Raw genomic sequence first — 13,781 nt, forward strand, 5'->3', positions numbered from 1 at the left:
GAAAATCCTTTTAATAAAAATCTTCAGAAGAAAAAACTAGACTGGAAATAGGCCAGGAAGGATAAAACAGAGCCAAACAACCAGACTTGACAGTAGCAAAGTGCAGAGGTTGTTCTGGAGAGCACCATACAAAGGTTAACTGCTGCAACTGCCATTTGGTCTGCTCTAATCTATATTCGACCTCCAAATAATTGGGTAGGGTAGGCCAACTACCTTTTTTTCTGCAGAACCAGTTACCCAAATCATTTCATTTCAGTAATACACTTTAAAGTGATATGGACAATAAAATTGGGATATGAAAGAGCCTGATGAGAATCACATAAGCCTTGGTTTAAATTTAGGAACACTGAAGATATGGGCTATAATGCCAAGAGCTTTCAGTGGCCGAGCAAAAGGCCAAGAAATGAGGGCATTAATGCATTTTTTAGGATCATTGTGCAGGTTTCCTCTCAGGGCACAGAAAGACACATTGTACACCTTGTAACCCTCCATGTCTAAGCAGCTTGGAAATTAAATAACACATGGTAGCTAGAAATTAGCTACTTGTGCAGGAAATCATACCAAAGAGATCCTAGCTGAGGAAACAAAAACAGGGCTGCCAGACATGGTGGAGACAACCAACAGCAATTCTCAACAGCAGTTTCCCCACAGTATTCCTGTTTAAATCCACTTTGGCTCAACAGGATATGGACTTGTTTTGTCCTCCTGGAGCTCTGATGCCAAAGGAATATTGTCAGTAGGGGAGTATGAAAGATCTTAAGAGTTACAAGTAACATCTATGAGAAATACTGATTTTGTCTCTTCCTTTGCAGATTTTAAACTATAAAATCTACCCAAACTATTGGTGAGGTAAGAGTATATTCAAACCTAAGTTCCCTGTAAAAGATCCTTAACTGAACTTTGTATATGCTACACACCAGCAAATATCTTGCTTGAGATCTGGTTGTGCCGTTGCCTCAAATAGGCCTAAAATCAGACTAATCTTGTAGAGTGAGGGTTACCAACTTCTCTGAGCACGTTGCACAACTTTTCCTCTTCTCTGTCCATCCTTTCCACAACCTGTCAGCCCTTCTCAAGGCAACAGCACACTTGATTCTGTCTGCAGCCATATGGTCAGAAGGTAAGACTAAAGCAGCTTGAGCCACCATTCTGGATCAAATTTCCTGATTGTTCCTTGCTCATTGTGCTCTGGCTTTCTCTGCTGAGCAGTCCCAGAGCTCAGGAACTGGATTTCTTTCAAATAAAGATGAAACAGAAGATTCAGTCTGAGAAAGCAGCTAATACATCCCAGCTGCTAATGAGTATTCAGTCCAACAGGACAGACAAGAGCTAGTCTGGAGCAGAATTCAGACTCCCTTATAATGCAGATGGGGAGTCCTCAGCACTTTCTCATGTGCTCTATAGACCTGCTCTACTGGAATCTCCAACCTGCCGATGTAGTTGAAGCCACAGAACCCTTTTAGCAGCACAGCAGCGTTTACTAGCTTGAGCTCTGTACCATGCTCACTGATTTGAGAGCAGTTGTTAAAATACTCACTGTGCTAGGGAAGGAAATGACAATTTTCCTATCACCCCTGCTGTTTAAACACTGTTCTTTAGACAGACATTTGGCTCAACCATCATGTCACTGACACGGAGTTATCCATGTCAGTTGAGTGAGGTTAGGCAGGATAATTTGGTCTTCCCTAATCTGTGGTTTAGAAGAGGTGCATAAAATAAATTCTTCAAATGAGGCCAAGTGTAAGTGAAATCATGTTTATGATGCCAAACTCCACAGTATTTTTTATTGACCAAAGATACATTAAGAAAACATGGTTGTGTACCCAATTTCAGCTGCAGAAAACATTTCAAAAAACTTCCTAAATACATTTGCATCAGAAAACAAAAAGCATATTTTAGAGATATGGCTATGTCATCTTTCTGGATGGCTGGTAGTATTTACAAACAGGAGAAAAATAACAAAATGGAAGCAGGTATCATGAAAACAGTGAAGTAATTTCTACACTAATTTTTTGCTTCGAACAGATTAATTTACTCCCTCTTTTCTGTCTACAGTGTGATTAAGAGGACAGCATTGCCAGGCTCTTACTGTTCTTCTCTGCATAAATCATTGGTAGTGGCAAAGTGAGATGACAGTCAACTGAAATAGAGTTCAGTCCCTCCCCTCTCCTTTGTCAATGTCCTTTGTTTCCTCTCACAGTTCTTTTAAACATAAACTTGCCAGATCACAGCCTTGCTTTTTGCCTTTGTTGGCCCAGGCTGTTTCCATTCTTTGGCTGAAGAATAAGGCCTGTGGTCAAGTCTCTGTGATTACAGTGAAGATGTGCTCTTGAATCTGCCTTGGAAGGATGGCTCCCTCAAAAACTGTCTCCCAAGTGTACTGGCAACAGCAATCTTAGCAAGTGCCTTCAACAGTGCTTTCTTGTTTCCCTCCTGTAAGAAAATAAGGGGGGTGATCTGGATCAGTCCAGTATCACTATAGCTCACAACTTCTTTTGTTTCCTCCATTGTTATCTGAATGGTAAAAAGACTTTAAGATAGACTTAGCTTAGACAATGTCGTTGGGAGATCACTGTCCACAACTCCCCATCCGTTCTCTGAATCCTTGTGCTGCATCACCGAGTGCTTATTGTGGTATTGTGTTGTTAAAACAGCAGCTCAGGCATTCACAGGATGAAATTCCACCTTGTGTCAGTGCCTCCACTTTGATCTACTGAAGAGGCGTGTTATTTCTGCAACTCTGACCAAGTGTGATGGACTGTAAAGCAATAGCTGAAGCCATGGTATACATTGCATACAACAGTCAACATTTCTTCCACATTCCTGGGACTTGCCTCGGAAACCATGTACAATGTGATTAAAACAAGGATGCAAACGTATGGACAAACAGTCTTGCTTCAGAACATACAATCACATCTCGTTAGCTTCACTATTAACTACTAGACTAGACAGCTTATTAAATACATACACAGGATAACTGGATTTTTCCATCCCTGCCTCCATGTTTCAGCGTCAGGGCATTATGTGCAGCAGAAGCATGAAAGCTCAGCTATGACTGACATTTGCTGAGATACTGCAAAAATGCATTGCTGACATAAGTACATGCAACCCTGTTTACCAGAGCAGGAGCTGCATGCACTCAGCGCTGCTGGAATTTAGGCCAGTTAGCTACCATGAGGCTACGTGCCCAATTTTGCCTTAAAAACTGTTCTCAAAAGATTGCCAAATCCAAGTCTAGTAAGAGCTCACTCAGCACTACAAAATCCAAACAGTAGTGAGTAAAGAAAATGCGTGGAGGTGTGGGAGGAGACCAACAGGCTGTGCAATTGCAGCACTGTATGGATTCCAAACTGAACTGGAATTGCCAGTCACTGCTGTCCTGGATTGTAACCTTGCTAGTCCTGAACATCTCCATGTAGTGCATAGGGTTTCATTTAATTTGCAGAGTACCTTAACAAAGAGAAGTGGAATTCCCCTCTCTGTGGAACTGTGGTGAAATTCCAATCATTGTAGCCTGATGGATGGGAATGCAGTACATTGTCAGACCAAATCTGGTGCTGCAAATTTTCCAGAGACTCAGTCCTTACTGTCACATCTTACTCAAAATAAATTCTATTCCTTCATCAGTGCTAGCAAGTGGTTTTAGACAAACTCAAGTGCACACTCAAGTAAACACCCTCTTAAAGAATATTCAGCTGTGAAATAATGATCAGCTCTGCAGTTCCCATTGGACCATGAAAAACACACTCAACATCCTTTAGTTGCCATAGAACAGCAGTTTGTGCTACAAAGACGACAAACAGCTATAACCAGCAACCTGGAAAATGCAAGGTTCTTGTGCACCTGATCCAGAAACATCCAGATGGGAAATCCATCCACCTTTGAAGTCTGTAAGAGCAAGGTACAAGAAATAGATACATACAAACAGAATAGATTCACAGTTCAACTCAACTAAAACCTTCTCCTCAGCTGACAAAGTAGTCTGGAAAAGGAAAAATGTGTATGAAAAGCTTCATAACAGAACAGACCCTTTTTGAGTTACAGGCAGGCAAGTGTTGGATAAAAATAATTTTAAACCATAGTAATTTTTATATTACCTCTAAATAAAAATGTCATCTACTAAAAAAAAAACAAACCCAAAACAAGAGTTGCAAAGTTCCCAAAATATTATGAAAATTTTGTAATACATGAAAAATGTTCACATTAAACCAAATAACTTGAGACAAATCTTACACAATGAGACTTTTTTATGTCTATCGAACATGTAGCCTGCCAGAGAAAAACCAAAGCATTATATGTCTCACACAGTTAAAATGAACTCACAGTGACTAGGTTTGGGCTGTTTGATGATATTTAGGAAAGTATTTCTGCTAGCAGTGCAAGAAAATGACAGTATTTAAATTACTGTTTGTAATGCTAATATTGCAGTATTTTGGGGTATTTGCATTGGTTTAGTATAACTAGTTAACAATGTTATTTACAAAACTAAATTTATAATCTGACTTTTAACTTGTTGCCATTTCTTTGTTTTATGTTAAGATAAATATTAAATACTTATGCAATAGGAGTTTGAGGCATTTGCCTGCATCTATGCTTGAAAGCCTACTGAATACACAGATGTTCCAGAGTTACTTCACCATGTTTGCTTTCTCTGGTTGACTCTTGAGTCAAGTTCCATAACACTCTTCAAACAAGCTCAGAAGTTTGTTTGTCTCTTTAGTTTACAAGTCTCTTTAGTCTTTGTTTGAATGAGTATCTGTATTCAAATAACGGAATTTGACAAAACTAAAATAATAAAGTTATTGATGATAACTTGTGTGAAGCGATATCTCCCCAACAGCAACGCTTTCATAGGGTGTGCACGTTTAGAAAGAAGCTGTAAGAGAGCTATAATGACCAAATAAAGAAGGATTTATTTGTGCTGTAATGCATAGGAGAGAAAGTGAAAAAAATCTTCAGCCTGACCTCTGCAACACAGTGGGCTTTGACTAGAAGACCTTTAAAAGAAGAGCTGCATTAGAAGCCATTTGAGAAGGAAATCATTCAAGAATGGATGAAATGGACTGATGCCAGAGCATTCTCTCATTATGCAGACCATTATGCACCACCAACACATCCTTCCACATGCAAAAACACAGTGACTTCAGTTAGACATGGAACAGATTGTTGAGATCATCTCCAGTAATAACATTATTTAGCTGCTAATGAATTTAAGGAAAAGAAAAAAGAAAAAAATCTCCTATGTCTGTGCAGCACATCACCAGTAATTGCAAGAAATTATGTACTGCATGAGAACAGGTATAGGAGCAGTAATAAGATCAGGCTTTTTTATCTAAAATGAAGTGTCAGATAAAGCTACATCACAGGCTCAGGCACTACATACTATGAATCTACATTATCTTCACGTTTGTTATGTTAGCAGTTTCCCTCAGCTATCTTCATATCTAAAGAATATTAATTTATTTTCAAACCCTTATTAAAATTACTGCATGTGTTTCTAACCAAACCTTTGGGTTTTCTGTAAAAGCTTCTGTTGTGGCAGAATTTTCCTATTAAAACCATTGAAAAGTAGAGATCTTTCTTTATAATGGGCACCCTGTGCCTTCCATCCTGAAGATCACACCGGGAGCAGGGCTTGTTGTAAACCACAGCAGACTCTGTATACATCCAGATCCTGCAGGCTTTAACTGCACCCTTGTACCTCAGTTCTTGTGGGGAGTTTAAGATGACAGAAGCTTCCTGTGCAGCAGTTTTGTTACATGAGAGAACTGTGTCCCCAGAGGACAGAAGCCAATTTGTTTGATGCTTAAAACGTAAACCAGAGCAGGCACTTGGCATCACCCATAAATCTCAAGCCTACATGAGAAAGCTGGATAACCTGCTAGGCCTCTCCCATCCCTCTTCTGAACCACAAGAAGTTTGGGCAGGATGTGCAAGTCATATGCTTTCTAAATTAAGACCAACATAGAGTTTTGTATACGGAGCCAGGCTGGGTGATTTTTGCTCTGTAGATACTCTTGAAAGCTTCTTAACTTATTTATGAGGAAAAAAGAAGTAAAACTTGTGCAATTACATCATATCCCTGCATATTTCCAAGAAAGGCCTAAGGGCAAGTGCTTTCATTTCAGCCAGTATATAAAGCTTATTCTTTTGTGGTTTTATTTCCCAAGGTTGATTTTGTAAAATGAACCTTCTTGAATTTTAAAGAATGGATTATGGTAGAAATATTTTTAAAGGTCTATTTAAAATAAAAGTCAAAAGGCAACTAGGTACAAGCAGCCTTGTTCTATGTAGCAGATTTTAAACTGTAATGGGAGGCCATCAAGTAAAGACAAAAATTAGGTACTGCTGTGAATCAGTCAGCTCCACTGTGCTGCTTACTTACCAGAGGTTAAAAAACCCCACAGCAGACCTGAAGAATTAGAGCAAGGAAATCATGTCTGCCCAGTCATTTTCTGAACACGCCCTGAAATACTCTGAATTCTTACAGGCAAGCTGCATTTGAGCTTTGAGAACACCTGAAGACATGCAGCAGTACAGAAACAAAACTGTAACTTAAATTCTTCTGTGCTTCAGGAAATACCTTCACAGGCCATACTTTTTTCTCTACAATATCCCCTTTCATATTTACATAAACCATTTTGCTATTCCTTCCCTTGCTTTCTTCTCAGGAATCTTCTATTCAATGGTCTTTTCCCTCTTGTTTTATTGCCAGTGCTCTTTCAAAAATGCAGCAACTGATAAAAATCTCCCTTCACTGCCCTCTTTTCTCAATGCTTTTTGAGCCTGATTAGGAGTGTCTTATGTAAAGGAAGTAAAAATTGTTGCATAACTGACAGGGATGAGCTTTACAGTTCATGGCTATATTTTAAGTTACAGGTCTATCACAGAAGTTTCATTCTCCTAAATTAGTATGTCAGGTCAAAAGTAAAGCCCCCAATCAAAATCTAGAAGATAGAAACAAGCTGATTCACACCTGAAGTTGTGTGAAGATAGGTGAAAAAAGTCCACTACTGGGCACTGGAAATATCTTTCAATAACATACATTATAATTTCTAATCTTCTGATTAGAAAACTAAGCTGAAATTTACCTCAGCCATAATAAAGACTATTTAGTAACTTGAAGGCATCCTGTTCAAAAATGAAGAAAAGCTGTATGAATGACAGGTGTTAAAGTTAACCCACCCCAGTATCTTCTGTAGTGAGAAGGAAGTGTAGTTGAACCCTTACCAAATGTGAGTCCACTAACTCCAATTAATTTGGCCCATGAACATGAGCTGCAACTTGATATTTCATTCTGCAAGCCTGCAAATAAAATTCAAATTTTAGAGGATGAGCTTTTAGAAGCCTAATGCCTATTGCCGGATCCTATCCGGCACATACCACCATCGTAGCATACAGTCAATCCCTGCTCTCATGCACTTTGAAAAAACATGACTGTAGAGCATATAGGATCAAGAGAAAAAAGGCCCAAAAGACTTTGGTTTGCATAAACTTTTTGTACAGTGCCTGGTTTACCTGGAGCTACACGGAGAAATTCAGAAGAATTACCTTATTCCCAAACCAAAGGGGAGCACTTCATGTGAATTACAGTGAATACCTGGATCCAGAGAAGACAAATAGATTAATGGCACTGAGAATGAAAAAAATATTCTTGATATTGACCAAACAGGCAACACACCTAACACAGAATTTAGATCTAGATTCCAGAATTTAAAATTTGATTCTAAGCTGTTTTCACTTCTTGTTTTTTCAATTACCTTATGGTAAATCCATGACTTCTGTACCTGTTTTGTATGGCAGCCTTCTATTAGAAGAATCTGCTTCTGGACATAGTACAGGAATCAGTCCAACATAAACCATTACGGCAACAAATGCCATTCTCCAGTGGCCTCCCCAGACATTTCATCTGCCCTGCAATCACCAGCTCCTATGGGTAGTTAGAATGGGAATAAGCATCTTGCTAAGATTAAGGGATTTAGGCATAAGGTTTTGTTTAATTTCAAGATGAATTTCTGTGTTTTTCATCCTCATCAGCTTCCCTATTTTACTTTGTGAAATTTGGATCAATCAGTTGCATGATATCAATCAGATATGGTAGCAGGACAACTGCAGTTTCCAATGTTTTGGATCAAAGACCAACACTGGACTGAGAATCAAATGCCATGTCTAGATGGATGAAAGGGGACACCATAAAAAAGCAATACAGAAAGGCACTAAACACAGTTAAGAGCTGTACTCACAAGCCAGTGAAATTGCAGCTGCATTTCTTAATGTGAAAGGAAATGTATCTGTTTATCAAATTCAAAATACAAGGCTGCTGACAGCAGCAGAAGACCTTGTAGAGGCTGTTCCCCACTGCCCTTCAAGCAGTCAGGTTGTATTTTCTTAGGGGACAAATGCAATTTTGGTTCTAGCCCCAGAATGGAGTATGGAATTTGAGTTTCTTCTCTGGAAAATATTAACCCTAAAAAAACCCTGAACCTTCCAGTAGGCTAATAGAATTCTAGGAATAAAAGAAAACATCACAAGGTTTTAGGAGGTGCTGAAACATTTGTTTTGAAGTTTTATTACAAAAATATATTTGCAAACATACAAAATTTTGGATGAAAAAATGCTCATTCTTAAACATTTATGCAATAACTTAATAACTGCAAACATACATAGGTGCTATAAAACCCACACCATACCAAAAACGTTAATGATGCAGTATCTACATTTGTTGACTTACAATTACTCCGGTTTCCAGAAATCTTTCCTGAAGCCCCCCCTTCCCCATGGTCTTCATATTGAAAGAACATGCAAATGGCTACAACTGGTGCATATGCAGAAGTGATAAAACTCAGAAATTACTAAAAGCACATAAGGTACATAAAAAACCCTAACTAACCATATGCCCATACACTGAATCGATAAAAATAAATACACCACCAAATCAGAGATACTGCAATTTTTCCAACTTGAAGTGAAAGGAAGATATTGCATCTTAACATTTTCATAATATTGCCAGACAAAAATGAGGTGATACATATTGCACACATTCCTCTTGTTAAGATATGCTGTACAAAGCAACCCAAATACCTGGCAAAAAGGTGGCTGATTTGCTTAGAATACTTTTAAAAACCAAGAAGTCCCAAATAAATGTTTGCTTTTCAAAACATTTCAGAAATTCTATCAGTGACTACATGTGGCATAATGGGTTTCAGAAATAAACCAAAATGAAGCAATTAGAAAAGCAAGCAAAAATGATACATCCATCAGCAAGTGTTTAAATATTGAGTATTTATACACAGAATTACACATTTTATATTAAATCAGGATGAATCACTTGAATTTTTTTTATCACTCATTCTGCAAATCTTGTTTAATTTGGAAAGATATTCTGCTTCTAAAGTTAATAGCTATTAGGCACCTTTCATATAAACTTTGCATTGTTCAATAACAACAGAGAAAGTCTAACTACAAAACTGAGAATTTTGATTTTCTTGAACAATTCAGCAGCTGTAGGTTTTAAAACTGTACTTGATTAGGGAAAAAGTAAAATTCCAAACTCAAACCTAAAGTAACTTTAGTGTGAGCCACAAAAAACAGGCTTAGGTAAGAATTAATTTGGGGAGTGTAGTCTGAACTAATCAGCTTTTGATTCCCAGAAAGAATACATAAAATCCCCATTAAGCCAGTAGTTTGAAACAAAAATCACTTGAAAATGGTCACAATCATTTCCTGTGATGCCTCAAAGTAACTTGCTACACACTGGTTATCCCTACATGCAGATAACGCAAAATCAAGCACTTCAACAAGATGGTAATTTCAAACTTATACAAAAAATTTTAAAAATTAGGGAAAAAAAGTTTTTAAATTCACAGACCACATTAAAAAAAAAAATCAAATTTTACACTGTAATTGAGCTTGTGTTTTACAATGAGCTTTTAATTAAGGGAGTTGATTTATTAAAGCCACTCCCCTGGCACTTGTCACACCTCTGCAGTGGGGGTGTTCCCGAGTCTGCTGGCCACACACAGAGGTTGGAACAAACACATGCACTTGTTCAAGGTGTGAAGTTTGCTGTGGACACTACCATTTCAACTCTGGTTCTCTGTCAATTCATTCAGAAAGTCTGGGCAGGGAAGTAAACCAACAACCTGTTGCTACCAGGACACTACAAAACCAAAGTGAAGTAAGGGTCTGCCAACTGCTTGCTTCCAGCTGCCCAGGAACCCTCACAAGGATATTCAAAGTATTATGACTTTTGTATATGGGTGAAGAACTCAAAATACAACTCCTTCCTATCATTTCTATGGATCTTTGGATATGACTGTATTTAGCAAACAGTACCGACGTGCACTATCAACTTCCAACATTTCTATTCTTACAAACTTTTATCAAAACTTTCTTTGAAGAAACCAGAAGCTGTCCACAAGAAGTGAGAAGTTATGGACTCCATCTTTGCTAAATCCAGGTAAGAGCAACCCTCTATTTGGCTTAGACTGTCCATTCTTGTTCAGAGGAACTGCTCACTGGTTTGTCCCTTTCAGTGAAACTTTGCCTAAAAAGCCCAACAGAAAATTAGTTTAGACCTTCAGTCTGAGTCTCACTGTATGTGCATACACAGTATTGAACTCCAGAATTTATGGAAGAAGCTCCTATCTTCCTTACCAAGTCTGAGTTTGTATTGCTGAATTCAAATGCTACCATTCAATCCAATATATTTCTTGATGAATGCACATTAGCATCTTTCCCTGAATCTTGCACATTTCTCTAACAATATACTATACATTTTAACTGGAAACACTGAACACAAAGGCTGGAAAGAGCTTTTCAGAAGGCAGGCAGTGCTAAACAAAATATATTTTCCACTAAAAAGCTAGGAAAAAAACTAAAATAGATCAAATACATAAAAATGTAAATATTTGTTGTATCTAAAACATCGTGATTTGTGAACAAGTCACAATTAAAGCTCAATTACTAGTTTCCAATGAAATGGCCATGCACCTTGACTATGCCAACATTAACTAATCCTTAGGATATCTATACTTACATATATGTTGTAAGGAGCCAAACAATATTTTTCTTCATATTTCAATAGTGCTTGAGGGAAAAGAATGAAGCAGTGCATCATAACTCACTACAGATTCTCTCTTTACTCAATAACCCAACAGTTTTCTACTGAAAAAGCATCCTTTACTATTGCTGGAGAAGGTTGGGACCTGAAGTCAGATTAGTTACCTTTGCATGCCTTTAAGAAATAAATACAACCCATGGGTAAACCAACACAGCAGCATAAGAAAGTATAATTAAAAATTTTCTGATTTCAAATGGGAAAGTACCCAGTTAAATTCTTAGTGAATAGTGACTTACTAAATCACATATACAAAGCAGTAACATTTTAATTAGATAAACTTCAGACTATGAAGTGTGCACTAATAATTTGAGGAGAGGGCAACAGAAAAAAAGCATGCATTTGTTTCCCATCTGCATAATTTTCAACACTGCAGTTCCAACACAACTGAGGAATGAAAGCCAACTATGATGTGGTCCATCCTTAAACTAAAAGGGAACAAAATGTTTAAATTTTATCAAACACTGCTGAACAGGAAGAGAGTCTTCCAGTGGTGGTCTCCCAACTATAAATTTAAAATGAGAATTTCAACATGCAACTACTTTGTTGCTTAAAAAAAAAGATACAATCACTTAAGATTTTGCATATTTCAAATTTTGCCTTTTTAGAGAAAATGGCCTTACTCACTTGGGTGTTTTATGTCAGTAACGCAGAAACAAATAAGATTAATGAAGTATTGAAAAGATAAATTTACACACATTACCTAAAGACTGCTAATGTACTGAGCAGATCACTTTTTTAGACTTTTTGTTAACAATTTAGCTCCAATGGCCTGGCTTCCAGACCCTTTCTTTCCCCACACCTGCCAGCTTTGTGCATTGTGTTCTCATTTTCCTTAGTCCTTCAAACTGGAACTAGGTTCCCACAACTGAATTTTGTTCAGGTATGCTGTAGTGTACTATAATGTGCATTTGCTGGTTGAAATAGTTTTGAGTCTGTAACCCTTGAACAGTGAATACAGCCAGGAATGAGAGCCAGAGCAAACATTTGCACATTCACTTAATGCTAATGAGAGCTCAGATGCAACTTAAGTCCCCTCCCCAATAAAAAAAAAGGTTTGCTGGTGATGATCACAGTGAAAACCTAGATCATTCTGAGAACATTACTTTCATAAGTATTTAAGGAATAATCTTTCCTAACAGGTTCAAATTCAAGACATTGAAAACTAAATATTCTTTTACAAAAATATTAGTTTTATAGATGAGGCATAATTGTTTCTAAAATCAACATATTTTAAGTAGATTCAGCTTCAATTATAGCTTAATGTTGTCTGTACTCTTGGTTAGGATTTGCAAGTAGACTTCATGGATAGTGCTGAGAAAACGGGAATCATTCTGCAGGAAAAACAGAAACACATTAGAAACATTAGTAAAAAGAGGCAAGAAGAGTTCAACTTAATGCCACTTAAGTTGTCATAAGGCTTCCTGCCAGCTGATAAAGGAACGAGCTGTGTGCCTGCACAAAAGGTGCTTTTGGAACACACATGGGCTGTGACCCATGAAGCTGGTCAGGAGCTAAAGGGATCACCAGGCACTCTGGATATTCAAACAATAGACAGGGGTCACTGTGTCAGCCTGGCCACATTTTGCTTCCCTCCAGAGTCCAAACCATAGTCTTAGGCACAAAGAATCCCATCCTATGTACAGTTTCCCAAATCAAGTCTGCCTGAGTGTCAGATGTGATGTCTGTCAGAGAGACCAGCCTGAATGGGATTGCAGTGTGCTCTACAAGAATTCTAATGTCAAAGCATGACTGGGAAGTGGATTGGGTTAATCTATGGACAATATTTACAGATATTTCTCGAGTCTAATTCCTTCAAATGACAAGTTTACAAAACTGGTATCTAATCAGTTAGCTTGAGGGTGTCATACTCTCTTTACAAGATCTGAAAGCAGTTGGTATCCTCCTTAGAGTGCTGTGTGAGTACTCCCATGCTGCAGGATATGCCTATTTTTGTCTTCATTCATTTCTCTCTCTGTAAAGACTGGAGACAAATATCCTTGTCAGCTCTCTAAAATCACCACTCAAAAATATTGGCAGGTGAGCTCAATTCCAAGATTAGTTTAAATCTTTAATTAGAAAACCCATACACACCTGTAGAAGAAAAGGTTATGTAAAATGGAACAGATAAATCAGGCAACCTAATAATGGGATCTGGTAATGCCTTTTTTGGTCACTGGGAAGATACTGTTATTTTTAGACTTGCATTTTGGGTATAAGCTCTACTAACACCAGCATGGAGTGAGCAAGAGAATCCTGAGCTAAGGAAGAACTGTTCGTCATTCATGGCAACTTCACCATGACATGAAAGGTCAAAAACATCTCAATGCACAGCTTGTCCCAACATCACAGATTTAATTCAACAGAACTTTTTAGTCCCTGAAAATAGCAGAGCTAAAACTTTGCAATTTCCATCTCAAAGAAACATACTGAAAGTAAAGATGATGAAAGGTTCTAGGGAATGGAAAACAGGAAAGCTTTCCTTGGGGAAGTGGAACACTTAAAAAGACAGCAAAATCAACTCCCCTCTCATAGCAGCTTCTACTAAGTGCAAGTTACTTCTCACTTGTCTACAAATTCATATGGACGTGAAAGGACACATCCCAGGTACTCTGTTCCTCTAAGTCCTCCACATCTCAACCAAAAGGAGCAAGCTGTGCCA

At 37.9% G+C, this 13,781-nt stretch overlaps 1 protein-coding gene across 2 annotated transcripts in view; it reads right to left on the reverse strand.

The window, feature by feature from the left end:
• Positions 1-8,549: 8,549 nt before the first annotated feature.
• The window catches only part of DCP1A (decapping mRNA 1A), a 32,233-nt gene continuing 27,001 nt past the window's right edge, over positions 8,550-13,781 (reverse strand). For both annotated transcript variants that reach the window (XM_069027704.1, XM_069027703.1), the window contains one exon: positions 8,550-12,453. In XM_069027704.1, the coding sequence (XP_068883805.1) occupies positions 12,373-12,453 (81 nt within the window). In that variant the 3' untranslated portion in view covers positions 8,550-12,372. The remainder of the gene's footprint in view (positions 12,454-13,781) is intronic.

Source organism: Aphelocoma coerulescens, chromosome 12 (genome assembly GCF_041296385.1).
Source record: "Aphelocoma coerulescens isolate FSJ_1873_10779 chromosome 12, UR_Acoe_1.0, whole genome shotgun sequence".
In the NCBI taxonomy this organism is placed as follows: Eukaryota; Metazoa; Chordata; class Aves; order Passeriformes; family Corvidae; genus Aphelocoma; species Aphelocoma coerulescens.